Source organism: Ipomoea triloba, chromosome 9 (genome assembly GCF_003576645.1).
Source record: "Ipomoea triloba cultivar NCNSP0323 chromosome 9, ASM357664v1".
In the NCBI taxonomy this organism is placed as follows: Eukaryota; Viridiplantae; Streptophyta; class Magnoliopsida; order Solanales; family Convolvulaceae; genus Ipomoea; species Ipomoea triloba.
The window spans coordinates 27,014,325-27,038,429 of record NC_044924.1 but is presented as its reverse complement, the minus strand read 5'-3'; the positions used below and the strand labels follow the sequence as shown (position 1 = coordinate 27,038,429).

The following is a 24,105-nucleotide window of genomic DNA, read 5'->3' as shown; positions in this document are numbered from 1 at the left end:
ATGCCCTGTCTACAGACTACAAATCCACCATAGCAAGTAGCAACCACCAGGTCTTCACTCTTCAGCCCTTCACCTAAGCCTAATCATTTTCACCAGGTTATAAATTTATCCTTTACTAGTATTCTATAATTCTATTAATATTGTAATTTTGACTTCCTGATTAGTGATTTCGTGTACAAATGTATAATTTTGATTTGTGAACTGTAATTAGGAATTAAGAATGTTGTGCAATTGTGATTTAATTTGTGAATTGTAATTAGAAATTGTGATAATTGTGTTTGTGTACTACTGCAATTAGGGTTTAGGGTACTAGCGTACTGCTATACTAGGAATTAGGAATGTGATAATTTGTGACTAATTACTAATTAGGAATTAGGAATTGTGTACTGCTATTAGGCTATTGGCGTACTACTATACTAGGAATTAGGAATGTGATAATTTGTGACTAATTACTAATTAGGAATTAGGAATTGTGTACTGCTGCAAATTAGAAATTGTGTACTGCTGCAAATTGCAAGCTGCAAATTAGAAATTGTATACTATTAGGAATTAGGAATGCTGCAATGAAATTGTATATGAAGATTGATTTTATTTTGTAATGTGTTTATTCATTTATTTATGCAGTGAAGGCACATGTTTACCTAACATGTTAGGTAAAATAAAGATTGTTGATTAACTGATTCACAAGTGCAAACGCTTCACATGTGCTTTTGTTCTTTTTTTTTTTTTAAGATCAATTATAATTTTTATACAATAATGTTGTCTAAAAAACATTTATCTGGAAGTGAAAAAAGAAAAAAAAAACAAATTGAGCAGTTAATAGACTCACAAAGAGGAGTTATGAATAAATTTATTAAAGTAGTAGGATCCTGTAATGAAAATTTAGAGAGACCAAACGTAGATAATCTTGAACAATCGAATGAAAATTTGAGTAATCAAGATCATATTGGTGAGGATATTGGTAATTTGAGTGGACGGAATAATGTAATAAATAATAGTCATTTGGGTGAGCATGATAATTTATCAAATGAGTATAATGTTAAAAATATATTGGTTGATGAACAAACTATGTACTCCTTGTTTTGATATTTATGACCCTAGAAATTGGTATAATCTTGATAATAAATCAAAGATATTTTGGTTGAAAATGGGCCTATAAGGAATTTAAATATTTTGTTTCCTTTAGATAATAACTCTAGGCATTTTTCATATGCAGAATTTGATATTTTGGGATTGATTGAGATTATTGCAGAATTTGATTTGATAATGCAAGATCATAATTAGACGTATTCAAAACCATGAAATTCATCATCATTATCTTGGTCCCAAAATTCAAAATGAGTTAATTTCTATTTTTGCCCAAAGTGTTAAAAGTTCTATCATAAATATTATTAAAGAGGCTACATATTTTTCTATAATTCTTGATTGTACCGCAGATGTGAGTCATCAAGAACGAATGAGTTTAGTAATACGATGTGTTAATATGCCTAGTAATAAAATAAAAATAGAAGAATACTTTTTAGAGTTTTTAAAAGTGGACACCGATTTAGGACTTTTTAATGAATTGTTAGATGCAATTAAAGCTCTAGGTCTTAAAATTGAAGATGTGAGAGGTCAAGATTATGATAATGGTTCCAATATGAAAGGAAAGCACCAAGCTAAGGTGTTCAAAAACGATTACTTGAAATAAATCCGAGAGCATTGTATATGCCATGTGCTTGTCATAGTCTTAATCTTACTGTTAGTGACCTGGCACATTCTTGTATTAAAGCAGTTTCATTATTTGAAGTTATGCAACGCATATATGCTTTATTTTCAAGTTCTCCTAAAAGATGAAATGTTTTACTTGATAATGTTTCAAACTTAACTGTAAAATCTTTATGCAATACACGTTGGGAGAGTCGAATAAAAAGTGTCAAAGCTATTAGATTTCAAGCTCCTCAAATAAGGTTAGCTTTTTTAGAATTATCTAAATCTTGTGATGATGCCAAATCTAAGAATGAAGCGGATAGCTTGGTTAGTGCACTTGAAAGTTTTGAATTTTTACTTGGAATTGTTCTTTGGTATTAAATTTTATTTGCTATTAACATGGTAAGTAAAAAGTTGCAATCAAAATCTATGTGCATTGAAACTACTAAAAATCAAATTAAACGTGTAATAGATTTTTTTGAGAAGTATAGAAATGAAGGGTTTGTTTCTAATATAAATATTGCCAAAAGTATTGCATGTGAGATGAACATAGATCCTACATTTCCAATTAAACGTCGTATTAGTAGGAAAAAACAATTTGACGAAAATGATCATGAAGAGGAAATGCAATCACCTGAAGAATCCTTTAGAGTTAATTATTTTCTAATTGTTGTGGATATGGCAATTGGTTCATTGAATACTAGATTTGAGCAATTGAAGACATTTGAAAATATTTTTGGATTCTTATATGATTCAAAAAAATTGAAGTCATTAGATAATAATGAATTAATAGAATGCTGTAATAATTTTGCAATTACTTTTTTCTCATAACAATGTGTCGGATGTAGATTTAAATGACCTTTTTTATGAATTAAAAGTGTTACAGATGACTTTGCCAGACAAGTTGATGTCAGCAATCGAGATTCTTGAGTTTGTCAAAGTTGTAGATTGCTACCAACGGTTTCTATTGCTTATCGGATTCTATTGACTATATCGGTGACTGTAGCATCTGCAGAGAGGAGTTTCTCAAAATTAAAATTATTGAAAACATACCTAAGATATTCAATGTCACAAGAAAGATTAAATGGATTGGCAATATTGTGTATTGAGAATGATATCTTAGACAATATTAATCTTGAGGAAGTCATTGATGACTTTGCATCTAGTAAAGCACATAAAAGTTTTCTGTCATGATTAGTTTTGTATTAGTATTATATTTGTAAAATGTCGCATATTTTTAAATTTAATTTCAATTTAGTTGACATTAGTATTTTTGTACTCGTATATAATATTTAAAATTTAATAATAAAAAATTATGTTAAGTTCTAAATGCGGTATGGCCTTTTTTTTTTTCACTTGCCCTGTGCCTATAAAACTATAGGAACGGCCCTGATAACGGAATATTCCGTTAACTTTTAACTTACCTATTAATTTCTAGAAGATAGGTCTTAGGTTCGAACCTCATCATAATAAGAGTTGACATATATATTGTTAAATATATACTACGAATATGTTAGAGTATATTATTGAAAAGTAAGTACCACTATATTATTTTTATTAAATTATTAAATAAATTAGTAGTTACAACAAAAAATAAATACATATGCATTTCTTTAATTTAGAATTCGATGTTTACAATGTATTTTGTTCAAAAAAAAATATTCATTATTAAAAGATTAAAAAAAGAGATATAATTTCATTAGTAATATTGTCTTTATTTTCTAAAATAAAAATTATTCATTATCAAAAGATTAAAAAAGAGATATAATTTCATTAGTTATATTGTCTTTATTTTCTAAAATAAAAAATAAATATCAAAAAAATTAAAAAGAGATATAATTTCATTAGTTATATTGTTTTTATTTTCTACAATAAAAATTATCCATTATCAATAAATTTAAAAAGACATTTAATTTCATTAGCTATGTTGTCTTTATTTTCTACAATGCAAATATTCTTTACCTTCAAATTTATTAATTAATTATATCCACTACATTATTCATTGTCTTCTTTTTATAATATGTTGTAATTAAATACTTCATATCAAAGTTATAATACAAAAAAATGTTATATAATTATTTACAAGTTTCCTATTAATAACATACAAAAAAAAAATTAAAAATAATTTGAAGTCAATCATATTAATTGAGGAAGATTTTTTGACAAACATGACATTCAAATAACTCAATAAATTGAAGCGGGAAACTATCCCATAATATTTTTTGAACTACATCAAAGTTATTCATTTTAAACTTAAATCATAGTTCTTTATTAATATGATTTTTCCCAACATCTGTACCCATGATTTGCCCTAATGTTGCCATAACATGAAATCCGCTAAGCATAACTACCTGTGATCAACATCATTATGAACATTAACAACGTGTTTGGTTCATGGAATAGGTCGGGAATGGAATACCATTCCCGGAAATATAATAGACATATTCCATCGTTTGGTTCGTCCTTTTATTCCTAGGAATAGCGTTCCCGGGAATGATCTATTCCCTTTGCAAGGGGAATAGCCATTTCTAGCTAGGGGACCCCCTAGTATTAGCTATTCCCAAGTACTTGGAAATAGCTTTTATACTATAATACCGAAAATACTCTTTTGTATTATTAACCAATATATGTGTGTGTGTGTGTATAATTAATTAAATATATGCATTTATATAACACTTTACACATAACCATTCACCTTAACTTTTGCACATAATTTTCCCATGAATTACTGACATCCACACATTTTATTTAACCATCAAAAACTCACTCAAATAATTCATAATTGTTAGATTATAAAGCTGAAATTTTGACCACATGTTGAATCTGTTCGAGTTGATTGTTGATGTTGTTCCAGAATGAAAATCGGTCCAATAATAATAAAATAAAATAAAAAACGAAAAAATCTAAATTTTGTCAAATAACATAGCCAACAAAATTAGAGTACAAAATGTGTATCATTTTTACATTATTTATTTATTTATTTATTTATTATTATTATTATTATTATTATTATTATTATTATTATATATGCAAACACATATCTTTGTTTATATCCATAAGGACATGTGGTAAATTAGGATTCTTAGACTTTCATCCATTCACAAATTCTATATTTTCATATATAATTTATATTTTTTTCATATATCATAATAATAATAATAATAATAATAATAATACTTTTTTTGTATAAGGGTATTTGTGTCTTTTAAACACATTCCATTCCTATTCCTTTAACCAACCAAACACTGAAATTACATTCCTAAAGTCTATTCCTTCCGCGAACCAAATAATAGAATACAATTTCTATTATATTCCTAGCCTATTCCATTCCCTATGGAATACTATTCCTATTCTCTTAAAAATCATTCTATGAACCAAACATGCTGTAAAGACAATGGATAGGTCTAGCCCAGCTTCAACCTCGGTTGGTTTGTTTTTTCTTTATTAATAATAACTTAATTATGCTTGTTATCTAGAAATAGTTCGATTGTACTCTAGGTTAATTGTCAAACCATTAAAGGTCGGTGGTAATTCCTCCAACTGTCAAGATTTTCGTTATTGAGTAAGAGTCAAACTTTGTAGATGCAATTCGATGTGAATCTAGAGGCGCGTTATAGGGCAAATTTAGATTAGTCCAATAGTGATGGAGATACCAAATGTCGTATATAAAAAAAGAAAAGAAAAAAGATTTGAACACTTATCCAAACTAGATTTGTAATATCGACTATTAAAATATCTATAGTTCAAGAGAATTCGGTAATCAAATAAGAAAATGTTTTTGTCATGGTGGTATTAATAATTGAGTAGATCAACTCTTAAATAATGCTATAAATGATGTCCAAATGGTAATGAACAAAGGATAAGGAAAGTAGGTAAATTTGTAACATGACTAAAGTGGATAAATTGATACTAGCTAGGATGATGAGTAGAGTTCCCATGCATGATTTATTATTATTGGAGTAATTAATAATATATGTTATTAGTAAGGAATGGCTACCCTGCAGCTCTAATCCTGTCTCTTCTCTTCTGCAAAAATCTTTGCAAAGATTTCTTCAGAGACGACCCTGCAGCAGGAGTAGGAGGGCTATGATAATGATGAGGAGATGACAACCTCAAATTTGATCTGTTAATGTTGTCTTTTTCTTCCACTTCTCTTCTTGCAAGCCAAAGGATGCCTAGGATCTGCATGTTTTCCAATACAACACATAATTAAAACATAAATTTTAATTTATATAGCTATTGAATCAAAATCATATAATACTAGTAACCAGCTATTAACACTATATATATGTTCAACAATTAGATCCGAACGTATGAGATCTTCCTTATGGAAGGTAGCATTGATGTCATTAAACCACACATACGGTATTTAAATAATTTTAGAAAAAGTTAAAAATAAAATATATGGGTTCATCATTAGATTGCACATTCTTTTCCACTACCAAAAATAAAACCAGCATGTATACATAGGGTGTGTTTGGTAAATAGTTGTTAGCTGATTGGGTCGCTGGGTTCGACTAGTTGACTAGTTGATAGCATTAGTTGATTGTAAAAAGATATTTGGTAAATTATACGGATAGCTGATTAAATGCAAAAATGACTTTCTAAAAAAAACTGATCAAAAAAGTTGCTTTGAGCAGCTATTTGAATTTTAGCATTTTGAAGCAATAAGATATTACAAAAAGCTAATTAATCAAACACTTGTATTGAATGTTTAACCAAGTCAAACAACTAATAGTTGTCAAATAAATCAAAATTGACTAATAAGCTAATTATATTACCAAACAGGGCCTAGACCCTATCATACCTTTTTAAGAATGTCAGATTAGTTGATCAATAGCTAATTTTACCAATATATTAACAGCTTTTAGCCTTCGGTTTCTAATTCCTAACTTTTTAATAATGAACTTTATAACTGTGCTCACTGCTACAGAAAACACCTTCAATGTCGTCAAAAATTTATTTAATTTCTAACTAGTTTTTCAAATAGATATGCTAAACTGAGCCATAATTAACTAAAACATCTTAATAACGAAGCGATCCATTTGACATTAGAATTACTTTCTCAATTCTTTTTCATTCAAATTGCAAAAATGAATGAAATATAACCAGAAATGTCAATAATGTACCTGCAGCTCAGATGCATCATCACTGAAACCAGTCTTTGAATTGTACAAAATTGTAATTCTCTTTCTGATGGATGGACATGCCCTATATCTCCAAGTGCAAGGTAAAGTATAAATTACCAAACAGTACTCCATCAATCAATAAATAAAATTTTCAAGAAATTATATTCAGTTATAGTTAGAATACAAACAAATTGCTTAAAAGATTAGATATTTCAATTTTTAGTAGAATATTAAAAATTACAAGCCGGGAGTAAATTATATTAACCCTAAAGATAATTTACAATGAAATACAAAATATCATTGTCTCACGGAAAAAAATATTGAAATAATACCTGAAATCTGTAAAATAACAAAACCATAATGTGTGTGTATGTGGCCAGATTCCCGTGCCAACAGTGCTTTCCGTGCGGCGGTGCGGTCACTCATCATTAGGTACATATAAATGCACAACAAAGTATTCAGAAAATGCACCATTAGGTACTGTGGTGCATTTTGAAACGCCGTGTAGTGCATTTTTGCATACCTAATGGTGAATTTGCACTGACCACCCAGAAAACGTTGTCCGCATTTGAACTAATATATATATATATATATATATATATATATATATATATATATATATCCAAAGGAGAAGAAGAAGGAGGTATGCATCTAAACATATATACAACCCACAATGATTTTAATTTGAATCATTTGTGGGTATTCTTGAAATCAAAACTAATGCTACTTGTTCATTGTAACTCCCAAAAACAAAAACAAAAAAACAAAAAACAAAAAACAAAAAACAAAAAACAAAAAACAAAAAACAAAAAACAAAGAAAACACCCCCACAAATACACAAAAAACCTGAGAAATATATAAAAACTTACACCGAATGAATTTGGAACTTTGAATATGGCAAAGAAGTTTCACTCTTCCTCCTCATCATGCTTTTTTTTTTTTTTTCCCTGTATATATATATTTCTAACAAATAAAACATAAAACTATCAAATGAAGAGTTAATATTTTTCTCCTTCACCTTATCAAGTGTTATAAGAAGGAGACATTTAGAAACAACATAGCTTTCTTTCTCTCTCTCTCTCTCTTTCTATCTCTCTCGATCTTTCTGTTGTATAGAAACTTGAGCAGCCAAATGTCCTAAAGACTAGGAAACATTTATATAGAAGGGTTGAAGGAGTCCATTGTAAATCTTGGGTCTTCCATCGTTACAACATGCCTAGCCACAAACTAAAATATCAAATCAATGTGCACTTTAAAAACCACGCGAAACATATGATAGTTTTTTGCACATGTGATGAACAACTTCAAAAAAATCCCACCTTTCCCTAAAGGGAAATATTGGCGTGACCTTAAAGAAATAAATGTTGAAAGCATCTTCTCTGTCTATCCATTTAATGTAGGAAGATGCATGGAAATTTTGGTCACTTAGATTTTTATTTCGCCATTTAACGACCCTAGACGACAAGGAACCATAAAGATTTTGATGGATAATACATTAGGTCTGGGCCACGGACCGGCCTAAGAGAACAACTGGATCAAGAGAAAGAGACCCAAAGCCATCGAAGAATACGATTCGAATTGGACTTAGTATTTGTATTATTAGTAGGATTAGAGCTTATTAGTTATAATGTAACAGGAGGCGGTCCAGGATTCCTATTCCTTGTAAGGCTCTATGTCCAAAATATGTATAAATAGACCCTCCATCCTTGGAGAAAGGACAAGAAATTCTGAGCAATAAAATACCTATATTCTCGATCTCTATATATTTTTCCTACATATTTCCTATATTCTCGCTATTCTAGCAGGTAGGTAGTGTTGGCCTGCCTGTTTACCCAAAAGTCATAAAACCAACAGAGATAAGCCAACGTAACAAATTTAAACCAAAAAAGTCAATAGATCATTTACACTAGGAGTAGACTTTATAACTTTGTGATTACTAAATCAACCATCTAACTAATTTGGTTGTGATTACCCTGCTCACTTAGTTATTAGTTATTGGATTTATTGGCTAGCCTCCTAACCTCGTGCCATGGAGTTTTAATTTAGGTCTTACTAACTCAATGGCAAATTAATTTAATTTCTTCATATAGAATTTTTTTAGATTTTAGTCATGTGGCAATTTAGTATAACTAAAAGAAGTATATAGTTATAATGCCTTTATTTTTTTTCTTTTTCATTTTAAACATGCAATATTGTTGTTTGATTTGTTACAAAATCTTTTGCAAAGTATATATCGACTACGTTTTTTTAGTAATCTTGTTTGATTTTTAAGAAATATGTGCATAATCTTTCATATGAATTTTGGTTGGCATCTACTTTAGATCATTTACAACATTGCACGTTGGAGTTGTCACATTATGCTTATCTAGAAGGAGTTTCCTATTTTGGAAAGTTTGTTGCCAAAAGGTATCGAGAATAAAGTTGAAGGTTGGCTAGCCCTAAGGCACAAGAAGGTGCCTATTAACTTCACATTCAATTTTCATGTAGGTGGACATTTTCCTATGTCCCAAGATTGTATTATGACTTATACCTACCTAATATCTTTATTTTGAGTTTTCTTTTTGTTGGTTTTTTTTTAAACCCAAATTTTCCGACTTTGTTGAACTATATATGGATCTCATGAACTTGCTTCTAGTCTCATGAAGAGGTAAATTGAGTCTGTAAGTGTACAAATGATACACATTTTGTAACTTAATTAATTTGTCTATATTATTTGTCAAAACTTAGGATTTTATTATTATTTTATTTAATGATTATTGGACCGTCTTGAACAATAATATCAACATTCTGATGGAACAGAGTCCGCGCTTGGTCAGAATTTCATATTATTAATCTAACAAATTATTGATTTATTGAGCAAGTCTTTAGTGGTGAAATTAAATGAGTGGACAACATTAATTCATGGAAAAGCTTCAACTTGTGTTTAGGCATAATGGTTATTAAAGGCTATATAAAGTGATGAATTAGGAATTGTCTTTTCACGAATTACAGTGCAACATTTCGAAGAATATTATTATTATATTGATTTGGTAGTTTATCTCATATCAAGGTGTTGAATTGTCATTAATTATGCAAGGATTAGTAAGTGAAGATTTGAAGCTGTGAAGCAACAGTACGGCGTGCACGTATCTATCCAACGTAAGGTGTTCTTGAAGATTATGATGTTGATTAGGCTGTGGCCTTTTGTATGTGATTATGTCATACAAACCCCCTAATCTTGGTGAACATCTAGTGGATGGGTCTGACATGAGTTGCCCCACAGGCGTAGGAGTTTTAGCTCTGAACTGCGTTACCAATTAGGGTGCGTTTGGTTCGCACATGAGAATCGGAATCGGAATGGGTATCAAATACTTGATAATGGTAATGGGTTTTGGTGAAAGTATTTAGCATGTTTGGTAGTTGGGTGGAATGGGAATGATTATTAATAGTTGGAGAAGAAATGAGGAAGTGAGATGAAACCCTTATTTAATAAGGGTATGGGTTTTGTCATTAATGGGGTATTCCAAACCCATAGTAGCATTCACAAAACCTATCAACCAAACACAAGCAATCACTTGCATACTCATTCCTTATGCCTAAACCCACCAACCAAACACACCCTTACTGTGTCCTGGTTCTACTCTTTCTTATATTTTATCTTTTATTTATTAAATTAATCTTAATAAGGATAAATTAATTTGTTATTAAAATTGAGTAGAACTTTAAGTTTTTGCCTGTATTCAAGACCCATAATATAATTTCAGAGTCAATATAACTTAGAAACTCAACATCAACCTGTGTATAACCCAAATCCAAACCCCTACGGTTCACATAAAATAATTGGACAGGAATGCAATTTAAATTCAATGGAAAAGAACTTAGTAGGAATATTTGAGTACATTACTTAGTTGAATTTGGAATTGTAAGGAATAATGATTATAAGACAACATGCCTTACACAATAATAATGATAAAAAAATTTATAAATTAAAACATTACAATTTATAAATTTTCTTTTGAGTACGATTGACTCAATTACATTAACCTTCCATTTGGGAGAGTCACTATATATCACTTGAACACATTGACATAATTTATACATAATAATATCATAAATTAAAATATTATAATCACATATTTTATCATAATAATATAATAAATATTATTATATAGGATCCAACTCCCATGAAAATCATGCCCCAGGTGAGAACATGTAGACAAATTCAAACCATCGATCTAGTAGATCTAACAGTTTAAAATTAAAAAAAAAATTCGTTTTCATTAATATTACAATTTTTTTTTTAAATATTTATGAAATGACCTCGTTGCTTTTTTACTTGATTTCCTATCTATTAAATATTACAGATAAATGGTTTAGATTTTTTCACACATTCTCATCTGTAGAGTGGTTTTCATATTAACTGGATTCTTATTATACATATCTGGTTTTGAATATGGAAAAGAAAGAGAAGAGGTGAGAAGGAAAGAAGAAAGAAAAGAAGCGAAAAGAAAGAAAAGGAAGAACAAAGTGGCGAGAAGAAGAAAAAGAAAGAGAAAAGAGAGAAAGAAAAGGAAGGGTAAAATAGTCCTTCTAAGTCATATTACATATTTACCTGTTTTTTTTTTTTAGTACTAGAGTCTGTTACAATGTAGTATCTGTTCTCAATCTCAACCTACTGAAACACAAATAGACAAAGAGTCAATACCGGCTCGAATCCACCTCAACCTATAAAAGCACAGAGAGTCAATATTCTCTCCACTATGGCTAAAACCCATGACCTCTAATTTTGGAGAGTCACTTTTTGCCACTAGACTACAAGGTTATTGGCTTAAACACATTTTTATTATTCAATTAATTAGATTATTATTATACTCTTTTCAAAATATTATTATTATACTCTATTTTCATTTTGGCCTTGAATTTATAGGGCAATTCACTTTTAATCTATTTTTTTTTTCAAAACATCCTCATTTGGTCATAGTATTATTGTGGTATGACCATTTTGATCTTTTATCAATAAAACAATTTAAATGCCATTAAATACAAGGGCATTTCGATATTCAATTATAAATTTTTTCAAAAAAATAAACATAAAAAATTTAACAGGTCAATGCACTTTGTATTAAAAAGATCAAAATATCTGTGTATTTAACGACATTTCAACGATTTTGTTAATAGAGGATTAAAAATTATCATGCCACAATAATACTTGAATCAAAGGAAGATATTTTAATAAAAATGGACTAAAAATAAACTATCACCTATAAATCTAAGATTAAAAATAAAATTAACTCATATCTTTAGTAAGTTGTAAATCTAATACCTCTAATTTTTTCTCCCAAATACAGTCTACAAAATTGCTATTACCTCTAATCTCGTTTGACTTTTCAGAGGTACGTACATCAGTACATGATCTTTCTCCGATTTAATTTATGACTTTGGATTGGCATCTACTTTTGATCATCTAAAACATGCATGGTGGAGTTTCACGTTATGCTTATCTAGAAGGACTTTCCTATTTTGGAAAGTTTGTTACCAAACAGTACCAAGAATGAAGTTGAAGGTTAGGCTATATCTTCTTTGCCCAAGGCACATGCAAGTGCCTGTCAACTTCATATTCAATTTTCATGTGGGCATGCTCCTAAACGTCAAGATATTGTTTTGTGTTATGCAAGTTGAGCTCTTTGCCAAATTATATTTTGGACTTAATTTCAGCAGAAATGATTTGTGTTTTGTGGTAATTTTAAATTTAGTACAACTATCATTTTTACTATTTAACACTTTAACTATCATATTTTGGACGTTTTTGGTCCTTTCGATGACTTTTTCGGTAAAACTCTATTTTAGGCAACAATATTTTCGTCTCTTCAATTTTTTTCTTAATGAGTTAATTTCAGCGGAGGTCCCTTGCATTTGATGGCAATTTTAAATTTAGTCCCAAATAATCGATTTTTATATTTAACAACCCAGACTATAATATTTTGGACACTTTTGGTCATTTCGATGACCTTTTCAGGTGAAACCCTATTTTAGGCAAGGACATTTTTGTATCTTCAATTTTTTTAAAAAGATTTTGTGCCAATATTTTTTAATGAAAATTTTCGTCTCTTCAACCATGGATTGCACAATCTCCTTCAACCCAGCCTCAAATCATCATTTTCCAATGACGATACCGAGTACATGAGGATCTCTGGGTGCAGGGTGAATCATTTTGCAAAGCAATTGGAAAGCTCAGGATGTCGCACACCTAATCAGCTTCAGTTTGACCGCTATTGTTTTAATTTAGTCCATGATTCTGTGAATCATCTACTATAGTTGTACAAAAAAAAAAATAATAATAATAATAAAGAAAGAAAGAAGTCTCTTCTTTGTCATTAGAAAATACCATTTACTAAAATAGGGTTTCACTTGAAAAAAGTCATCCGAAGGACCAAAAGTGTCTAAAATATGATAGTCTAGGTACGTGTCAAATAGCAAAAACAATTGTCTAGGACTAAATTTAGAAATGCCACCAAAGACAATGGACCTTTGCGCGCTAGAATTAACTCATTGAAAAAAAAAATTGATGAGATGAAAATATCATTGCCTAAAATAGGGTTTCATAGGAAAAGTCATCGTAAGGACCAAAATTGTTCAAAATATGATAGTATGAGGTGTTAAATGTCAAAAACGATAGTCTTTAACTAAATTTAGAATTGTCACAAAAAACAAGATACCTCAACTGGAATTAACTCTTCTATTTTGTATTTGGCTTTTGCAAAACGAAATCTGGTGGAGTCTCACATTACTTATTTAGAGAAACTATGATGCATTTGTAAGGAATCGATCCCAATCCTGAAATGATATCAATTGCAGGATGTATTTCAATTAGTCTACGATTCTAGATGTTTGTACACTAGTGCTCACTATAAAGCAAAACTGAACTATGTATCTTGTGGCTACAAGCAATGCAAAATAATGCTATTATTAACTTGTTTTTGATTGTTCAACCAGTTGAATTGTGTCTTTTAGTATCATTGGATTATGTAATTCTAATCGTTTTTACGAGAAATTTTTTTTACAATTTTCATCCTTCAAACAATGCGCCCTATAAACCTTAGTTGATTTAGCTCATATTCAATTCCATGTTTGGTTAGCAAGTAATTTAGACAATAATCACATATAGATGTATTATATCTTTAAAAGGATCATACTAGAGACCCATACAATTATCACTCCTTATTAACCACTCTTGGACTTTAATTTCTATCATTTAACTCAATACACATATTCCTTATCATCTCAAAATGTTGTTAACCAATTCACCAGCAATTATATTCATGAAAATAAATAGTTTGTGCTTTTTTATTAACTTAAGGCCTTATTAAAGAGCCATCTATTGAATACGAAAATTCCTTATTAAATATGTAGATTTCTTTTTTATTTCACTAAAACCAATTCAACAATTAACTCAAGGCCTTATATGAGGAGGCCTTATCATGAATTAAGGAGCAAGATTTTCTAACTATTATTCTACGGACTGATTGTCATTTTCTTCAATGTGCAGTGGACTCTCGCATCCCTATGATGATTATTCCTATGTTGGCCTCATAATTAAAGATTATGGTCCTGTTTGGTAAATAATCATCAAGTTTGATTTATTTGACCACTATTAGTTGTTTGACTTGATTAAAAAATCAATATAAATGTTTGGTTAATAAGCTTTTTGTAACTCCAAAATGTTAAAATTTAAAAGGCTACTCAAAGCAGCCTTTTCAATTAGCTTTTTGAGAAAAGAAATTATATCAAACAGTTATTCCCTAACAACTAATTTATCAAACAACTCTCTACAATCAGCTAATGTTATTAACAAATCATACTTTCTAATCCAAATAGCCAACCCAATCAGCTAACAACTATTTACCAAACAGGGCCTATATTGCTTTATTACGGCGGGATACTCAGCTCGTATCTACGTCTCATGTTAGGTGCTCTGCTACTACTCTTAGGGTGGCTCATGTTTTGGCTCGAGCTATAGGCTCTATGGGTTTTTTGTAACTCAGTGTTTCTATTGTCGGACACAAAGAGTAATCCCCTCGCTAAATTTTAGGCCCTTCTAAAGATGAGACATCTGACTTGAAGATTTAAAATTGCTCCATTTTCAAATCCAAATTTCACTTGATGTATTTATAATTTTTTATCTTTCCCTTATTGATTTGCATGAAGCAAGAAATAAGAAAGGAGCATGCAAACCACGTTGTGAAATATTAAACACACGTTGCTTTTGTTCTCATATTTTTCAAATCACCCACACAGCCATGTGCGTATGTAGTTGGAGCTTTGTTTGTCAACATCAACTTGTTTAGACAACTTCAATTTGGTCTTCATCAATGAAGTTGTCAACATCAACTTAATGTGCCCTAAACAAGCCCATATGTTGTGTATAGGTCACAAGTAACGTATGGACATAACCCAGCTTTTTATTGGTTACTACACAGATACAATCTCATGGCTGTTCGTCTAATTTCGATATGATATAGTACTAAATTGAGTGATACGTTTTGTTTCAACGAAAAGTTTAAAGTAATAGTCGGATTACAAATTTAATTATATTTTATATATTATAGGTTCAACAATAATATACGTACTTCTTTACTTTTATAAAAATAATTACATAATTTCTAATATTTCATGTCGAGTCATTTATTTAGAACAAATCAAATAATTATAACATTTTTTAATTCCTAACCCAGGTGTGGTTGATTTTCAAATTTTTACAGTTATATTTTGCGATATTATAATCTTTCTTCAATAGTTATATATTCTACGTACTGTTGCAAAAATCCCCGCCTAGGCGCTAGGCGCTCCTAGACCGAGGCGAATTGTTCTCTAGGCGTCCGCCTAGCGCTTAACTCAGCAGAGTTAGCCGAGTTAACTCGAGCGAGTCGGTCTTGTTAATTTTATTATTATATTTATATATATTTAAATTTATTTATTTATATATGTAAGAAAAGTAAGATATATATATATATATATATATATATATATATATATATATATATAAAATATAATATATGACATACATCCACACACATGAATTAATTTTTTGTTTTTATAGGTCGCCACCTATAACCGCCTAGGTACCGTCTAGGCGCCGCCTAGACCGCTTAGGCGGTAGGTGCTAGTCTACCGCCCGACTAGCGCCTAGCGCCTACTGCAACCATGAATTTCGACGATATTATAATCTTTCTTCAATTCGTTATACATATACGAAAAGTGTTAATTGCCACTACATCTACCATGTACTCACAACTTGATTGTCACTCCTTGACGTGAAAAGTTTTAATAGTGTCGTTTTCCTCTTCTTCTTTCTTTTTTTTTTTTTGTTTGTTTGTTTTAAATCCCATCCTATTAAAACTTACCACATACAAAAAAAAAAAAAGAAAAAGTTAGGCTTATGAGTGGTAGATGTAGAAGCGTCTAGCATTGTAATACATATACTACCTATTTTATTGTTTGGCCTAGTTATTGAAAACCATCAACTCGTCAAGGCCTTCAATCTTCTTACTAGGATGGGAGTCAGAAAGTGTTGGATTGACTAATTCTAATTACTCCGTATTTTATTTATTTTCTGTTGAATAATTCTGCTGTTTATGTTCAAAATCATATCTTACAAGGATCCTACCTTCAAGTTTTAATCATACTTTTTAATTCTTCAAACACATATATAAAGGACTTAGGACAAACTGTTTAAGAATCAAGACAGTTTCAGAATAATCATTTCCAATATATACTATTTTTGTTCTTTTCGTTTTGTTTAGTCTCTATTATAATACTTGTTGTAACATCAGTTTCAACTTTCAACACACCTTTGTTTTGTAGCTTTATAATTTAATTTTTCTACATAAAAAACAGAGGACTTGTTAATGTATGACTTGGGGCTATATGGACCAATCATTATACTATGGACCAATGGACCACTAACATAAGGTATATTTTTGTTATATACATTTTTAATATAATACTCCTTCTGTCCCATTTTACCTGTTCTATTTACTATTCATTGGTCAAATCAATTCTTTCTTCATTGCTTGTTTTCTTTAGTAATTTGTTATTATTTTTAAATTTAATTTTTGTGTTTAATAGTACTTTTAATGTAGTTTCTAAATATATAAATTTTATATATTAATGTTAAATTTAATATTATAAAAAATTGAATTAAAAATAACTTCAGTCAAACCTAGTTAAACGAACAAGACAACCAAAATGGGACGGATGTAGTAAAAAAAAATCATTTTTTGAAGGTACATTACTTGAGCACTAAAGGTACATTATTTGGTATGTTACCAAATAATGAACATTCAGCATACAAATAGTGTATATTCAATATACTTAAAAGGGAAAATCATCATTTTGGTTATTCAATTGTTTTCTAACTGCCAATGTAATCCCTGGTTTTCAATTTCAACTAACTTGATCCTCGAATTGTTTAAAATTTCGTCAATTAAACCCTCCGAGGATAAAATTGACGAAAGGGAAAATTGTAATTTATGCCCTTCCATGATATGACAATTATTAATGTCACCCCTGAATTATTAGTGGTGCAAATATTGTCCCTCAATTTTCAAAAACGATACATATATTGGCCCTCCATGGTGTAAATATTGCCCCTCTTGTCGGTACGGGAGGGGCAATATATGTACCGATTTTAAAAATTGAGGGGCAACATTTACACCACTAATAATTCAGGGGTGACATTGATAATAATTAGCATATTATGGAGGGGCAAAAATTACAATTTTCCCTTGACGAAATTTTAAAAAATGGAGAAATCACCATTTTTGTCACTCGGAAGGGTTTAATTGACAAAATTTTAACAATTCGAGGGTCAAATTAATTGAAACTGAAAACTAGAAACTACATTGACAGTTGGTAAACAATTGAGGGACTAAAGTGATGATTTTTCCTATTTAAAATGTACATTTATTCATGGTCCACCATATAATTTGCCCTATACGAACTATGACCACTATTTATTATGTTTTTTTACGGTATTCCTAATCCTACCCATTATACTATTAAGAATTACCCTTTAGTGGGATAACCCAACCAATTTGGTCAAACTCGACAGTTGGCTTGGTAATCACAAGAGTTCCAAGTTCGACTACACATGTTTTCTTGGTTGACCCGATTTGCTATGGACAACGCAGACAGATTTGCCTCATTATGATCCTTTGTCAACTAGGATGACAAGACGCACTTCACCCAGATTGCACATTCGGATAGTGGTTGTAAGGCTTTTCATAAATCAAAAGAATTACTCTTTAATTGGGTTTGCATGCTATTATATAGGAGTGATGTTTACCCTAGTTCACACCCTCAAGTAATGGTTTTAAATTTCTCTCGTCACCCGAAGAACTACCTTTTAGTTAAATCTTTATTTAGTGGACCCATACCATATCAGATATATTATTGCTTGTTTGGTTCAACGAAAATTATTTCCTAAGGAAAATTTTTCCTCAAATTTGAGAAAAAATAGATTTTACATTGTTTGGTTGATGGATAATTTATTCTAATGGAAAATGACTCTGATCTCTCAAATTTGAGAAAAATGAATTCCTTTCTCTCATTTGATATTTTATTTTTCACACTTTTTCTACAAGTTAAAACATATATAATTTTTATATTACCATCGCATATCTTCTTCTTCTTCTTCTTCTTCTTCTTCTTCTTCTTCTTCTTCTTATTATTATTATTATTATTATTATTATTATTATTATTATTATTATTATTATTATTATTATGTAGGGGCATTTGAGACTTTATACTAATTATGAAAAAGAAATCATTATTTTGGTTCCTCAATTGTTTCCCAACTATCAATGTAGTCCCTAATTTTCAATTTCATCAATTAATTTGATCCTCGAATTGTTTAAATTTTCGTCAATTAAACCCTTCTAAGGGACTAAAAGAGTGATTTCCTCATTTTTAAAATTTCATCAATTTGATTCTTGAAGAGTTTAATTGACGAAATTTTAAACAATTCAAGGATTAAATTAGTTGAAATTGAAAATTAGAGACTACATTAATATTTGGAAAATGAGGGACCAAAATGGTGAGTTCCCTACTAATTATTCCAAATAATTATTTTTCATGGATTTTAAATTCAACTCCTCAATGTTTCCGTGCCGAAGACCTTTTGGTAGGGGACTGGCCAAATGGTTTGCTCCATTCACATGGGTGGGAATTGAACTCTCAACCTCATATTTATAGGACAAAGTGCTTGACGGTAAGAATGATTACCGGAGTAATATTGATAAGTAAGTAAGAATAGTTTGAGTACAAGTGTTTCAGTACAATAGACAAGTGAGTAACAATGGTTCCAGTACCACAATGTAGATCTGTGTATTTAGTGAGAGTGAGTGATTTTAGTACAGTATAGTAGTGTTGAATATCATAAACAAAGTGTCCCCTCTCCTTTACCACAAGTCTGCTACTTATACTATGGTTGCAACGGGTCCTCCTCTAGTGAGTGTAACAGAGTGCTAGTAATGGTGAGCTGCATTGAGTGCTGGTAATGGTGAGCTGCATTGAGTGCTGAGTCGTGATAATGGAGATTCGTTGGAGTAATTATCACCCATCAATGCGCCGTCTTTGTGTAACGGGTGACCGTTTGTTGCCTTCGGGTTAGTGTTGATTCGGGTCAGGTGCTGATGCCCAATTATCTTGTCACTAGTCCCCCCCACTCCCTAGCCAACGAGAGTGGTTGAAATGGTTTGGGAGTAATGACGTGTATAAAAATTGTTTTTTTTTCGAACGGTAAGAGAATTGTGGCCGAGGTCAGCCTCGGCCAAAATTTTTTTTTGTTTGTTTTTGCTTATGTTTTTTTGTTTTGTTTTTTTTTGTTTTGTTTTGTTTTTTTGTTTGTTTTTTTTGTTTGTTTGTTTTGTTTTGTTTTGGTTTGTTTTGTTTTTGTTTTTTTTTTTTGGGCGCTTTGTGCGCAAGCTCACTTCGATCAGCCGTAGGCTCAACCAAAGGGAATAGAGTTTTTTTTATATATATAAATATAATCAGGACGGACCATTAGCGAATGACATGTTTTTTGCGTTGCGCGGGCTTCTCCTCTAACTCACTGTCTCTTCCTTCTTCGCCCTGGTCGCACCTTCTCTTCTTGGTGTTGGAGGCTGAAGGCTCAAGATCTTCTTCCTTTCGCCATACATTGTCAGGTAGGCCTTGTTGATGCTGGTACTGCCCCAGATACTTAACAAATTGAGTAAAGTATCCGCTCTGCACCAGTTCCTCTACTTGTCCTTTTAAAGTATGGCACTCGTCAGTATCATGTCCAACCTGTCGGTGGAACCGACAGTACTTGGTTTGGTCCTCGCACGTAGAAACTGCCATACACTTTGAGGGAAAATGCACCATTCCCATTTCCTTAGCGTGACTTAGAATCACGCTAACCGGGTGAGTAAGAGGTGTTAAGTGTCGCGGTGGGGTGAGACGAGGCCTTTCTTGAACTTTCCCCTTCGTTGTGGATAACTGGTTTGGGCGTGGTGCGTGGTTGGTCGGATCAACTTTGTCAAGTTGCCCACTCCTCCTGCCCTCTTCCTCATCTTTCTTCTTTCTATCAGCCTCCTCGGCCTCGGCATAGTGGTTTGCTATCCTAATTAGCTCCTCATAGAAGCGTGGATGGTGAGTGTTCAACTGTCTATGAAAATTTCCTAACCTCAATGCCTGGATGAACATGAAGATTGCCGCCTTAGAATCGAAGTCGCACACATTGTTGACTTCCGTCTTCCATTTGCTTAAGAAATTTCTTAAGCTTTCGCCCCTGTCCTGTTTTACTCCGTAGAGATGTGAAAATGGTTTCTTATGTTGTATATGCCCGGAGAAATAAGTCAAGAAATGTTTGGACAACTCCTCAAAGTTCTGGATCGAACCATCCGGAATCGTGTTGAACCAATCTTGGGCGGTTCCATCCAAAGTGGTCAAAAACGCTCTGCACATTATGACGTCGCCTGCCCGGGTCATTACCATGGCTACCTTGTACCTTGTCATGTGGACACGCGGGTCAGAAGTCCTGGTGTAGGCCTTGATAGTGGGCATCCTAAAATCTCTTGGGAGGGGCGCATCCATTATACTAGGAGAAAATGGAGCGGTCATCCTCACCTTAGGTTCTGGTGAATGTTCTCTTGCTTCTACCCTTCTCTCTAGCTCTTCTATCTGTTTTTGAAGTTTTTCCACCACTTTTTTCTGCATGTTTGGGGTTTGCTTGAGTGCCGTGGACTGACACGGAGTTGGCCCCCTAGACTCACCCATCCCTTCCATCCGGTGCGACTGCTCACCTTGGTGTGGACCCTTGGTCCTTTTGGTCTTCGGTTGTGCCCACAACCTTGGCTGGATAGCAGCCCTTTCACCCCACCGTCCCATGGTGGGCATAGAAACGGTCGGCCGACGAGTTGCACCATGGTACAGACGCTGGGTCCTCTGTTCCTCTATTTCCTCCTTCTGCGCGGATGCCTGGGGCCGTTGAACTTGAGATTGCACCTCCACCTCTGGAGGTGGCGGTGGCGGTGGCGGTGGTGGGGCTTGGCCTTGCATCCCTGCTACTAGCTGGGGCATCGTCGCCGCCGCCTGTTGAATGACTTGTGCCGCCGCTTGGAAGTCCGTGGCTTGGATGGGAGCAGCATTCACTAGGAGGGGAGCGTGGCCCCCATTGTGGTTTTTGTTGAGTTGGCTACGGAGATCACCCTCTCGACAATGATTGTTATTGATCGGGTTGCGAAGATCACCCTCGCAGCGATCTCCCACACGATTACTGTTGAGTTTATTTAAGTAGTATTAGTTGACATTTTCTTTGGTTGTTATGTTTTAATTTTACTTAATTTGTTTTATTTGTTATTTGTTCCCGGTTGGTTAGCTAGAAGTTTGGGCATGCATGTGCATGGTTGTTTCATCCCTTGTATTTATATCCTTCTGGATAGTAGTGTATGGTGTGAGATAATCTACCATTTTAAGTTTTCTTCTCTTCCGCTGTTCAAACTTTATTATGGTATCAAAGCCAAATTAAAATTTTTTTTCTCCCTTATGGCTGAGAATCAAGTTCCAGTAGTTCAAGCCGTTCCCTCTACGGTTGCTGCTGGATATATCAATAGGCAAGCAAATGCTTCCTTCACATCTTTTAAACCCAATGTTCAAGATGGTAAGAATTTTGTTTCCGGTCGGTCGCTTACTTGGATTATTGATACAGGTGCAACAGACCACATTGTGAATAATGTTACATATTTTTTGGATTCGAATGAGGTGCGAGAAATCTATATCATGTTGCCAGATGGAAATCGTGCCATGGTTACTCATGTTGGTTGTGTGCGATTATCTATGAATATTATTTTACAAGATGTATTGTGTGTGCCTCAATTTGAATTTAACTTAATTTCTGTAAGTAAGTTGACTAAGAACATGGGTTGTTCTTTGGTGTTTCATGCTAATGGATGTGAAATTCAGGCTGGTAGGGACCGGAAGATGATTGGTTTAGCTGAGGAGCGAGATGGGTTGTATCGTTTCCTAATGCCCGATGATGAACCATGTCTCAATCAATCATTATTTTCAAAAAATGTTGCTATGAATGTTGTTTCTGATTTGAATCTTTGGCATTTTAGATTGGGTCATGCGTCTTTTCGCAGAATAATGGGGTTGAAAAGTTTAGATAATTCAATAAATTGTTCTCCAAATTTAGTTTGTGAAATTTGTCATTATGCCAAACAACGACGTTTAGCATTCCCTACTAGTGTAACATCAACTGAGAGGTGTTTTGATATTATTCATGTTGATATTCGGGGGCCATATAACATTCCCTCATTATATGGCCATCGTTATTTTTTAACTGTGGTTGACAACTTTAGTAGGGCTACCTGGGTCTTTTTTATGTGCGCAAAGAAGGAGGCTCGACAATTGTTACAAAACTTCTGTCAATTTGTATCTACACAGTTTGATGATAATATAAAGTGCATTCGTTCAGGATAATGGGCCAGATTTAAATGAGAGAGTTTTATGGTTCACGAGGTATTGACATCAGAGATCTTGTGTAGGTACTCCACAACAAAATAGTGTAGTAGAACGCAAACATCAACATATTTTGGCTGTGGCTCGGGCTTTGAGATTTCAGGCATGTTTGCCGGAAGAATTTTGGGCTGATTGTGTTGCGCATGCTGTCTACCTTATTAACAGGTTACCTTCACCAGCCATCAAGAATAAAACTCCATATGAAGTTCTTTTTCATAAAACCCCCCTCTACACCACACTAAAAGTGTTTGGATGTTTAGCTTATGCCAGTACATTGGTCTCAGGCCGTACGAAATTTTCTCCTCGTGCAAGAAAGTGTATTTTTATTGGGTTTCAAAAAGGCATGAAGGGATACAAGTTGTATGACATACACAAAGAAGAAGTTTTTGTCTCGAGGGATGTTTTATTTCACGAGTTTATTTTTCCTTTTGCAGAAAAAAATCAAAAGCCTGTTTTAGAGGTTCCTCTCCCAAATAAAATTGTAGACCTTGGGGAGAACACAAGTATTTCAGTTGCAGGAGACACACCTATGCAGACCACTACTCAACTTCCTGGTTTAGTGCAAGGGGTGGTTGAAGAAAGTAGTATGGGTGGTGGCATTTCCTCCTCACCTGACAATGCTCATTTCCTTGGTAATTTTTCATCACCTGGAGGTAGTTACTCTCTCTCACCTGAATGCCAACAACTTGGTGATAATTTTGGTGTTGAAAATTCCACTTCTTCATATATGAGTTCCAACGGGCAAGATGATAGGATGCCCTATGATTCTAGTTCTCCAGCTCATGATGGAGAGCCAACTCATGATGGAGAGCCAGCTGACAGTGGGGGACCCATGTGTTCAGATGATAGTCATTCACAAAGCCTGGTACAGCCACATAATGTAGAAGTTGTTCCAACACTCCAGCGTTCTACTCGTCACCAAGTGCCACCATCTTATTTGAAGGATTATCATTGTAACTTAATATATGGCGGCTCTTCTAACTCATGTATACAGGTGCAGGGTACACCACATTGTATTTCCAAGGTGGTTGCTTATGATCGTCTTTCAAGTTCCCATAAGCACTTTGTTTTGGCCTCATCTTGTGTCACTGAACCTACTAGTTATAATGAAGCTGTGAAGCATGAATGTTGGCGTGAGGCTATGCGTGTTGAATTAGAAGCTCTTGATGTTAACAAAACATGGGTCCTAACAGATTTGCCCCCTGCAAAACAGCCCATTGGTTGTAAATGGGTTTACAAGGTGAAACTTCGTGCAGATGGTTCCATA

General features: G+C 32.6%; 1 protein-coding gene across 1 annotated transcript; it reads right to left on the bottom strand.

Annotated features, from left to right (window-relative positions):
• Window positions 1-5,446: 5,446 nt before the first annotated feature.
• Window positions 5,447-8,148, bottom strand: LOC116030661 (protein TIFY 5A-like). The gene is made up of 3 exons (XM_031272974.1): window positions 7,688-8,148; window positions 6,819-6,900; window positions 5,447-5,871 (listed from the first exon to the last, which is right to left on the bottom strand). Exons 1-3 carry the CDS (start codon window positions 7,795-7,797, stop codon window positions 5,683-5,685), a joined length of 381 nt encoding a protein of 126 aa, XP_031128834.1. The 5' UTR covers window positions 7,798-8,148; the 3' UTR covers window positions 5,447-5,682.
• Window positions 8,149-24,105: the final 15,957 nt, after the last annotated feature.

What these genes read in the sequence shown, in the direction of transcription:
- LOC116030661 (XM_031272974.1), bottom strand. Translation starts at nt 7,797, where the DNA reads ATGTTTTATTTGTTAGAAATATATATATACAGGGAAAAAAAAAAAAAA. An exon ending in AAGTTCCAAATTCATTCGGT is followed by an intron (nt 6,901 to 7,687) that starts GTAAGTTTTTAT and finishes TTGGAGATATAG; the next exon opens with GGCATGTCCATCCATCAGAA. An exon ending in ATGATGCATCTGAGCTGCAG is followed by an intron (nt 5,872 to 6,818) that starts GTACATTATTGA and finishes GAAAACATGCAG; the next exon opens with ATCCTAGGCATCCTTTGGCT.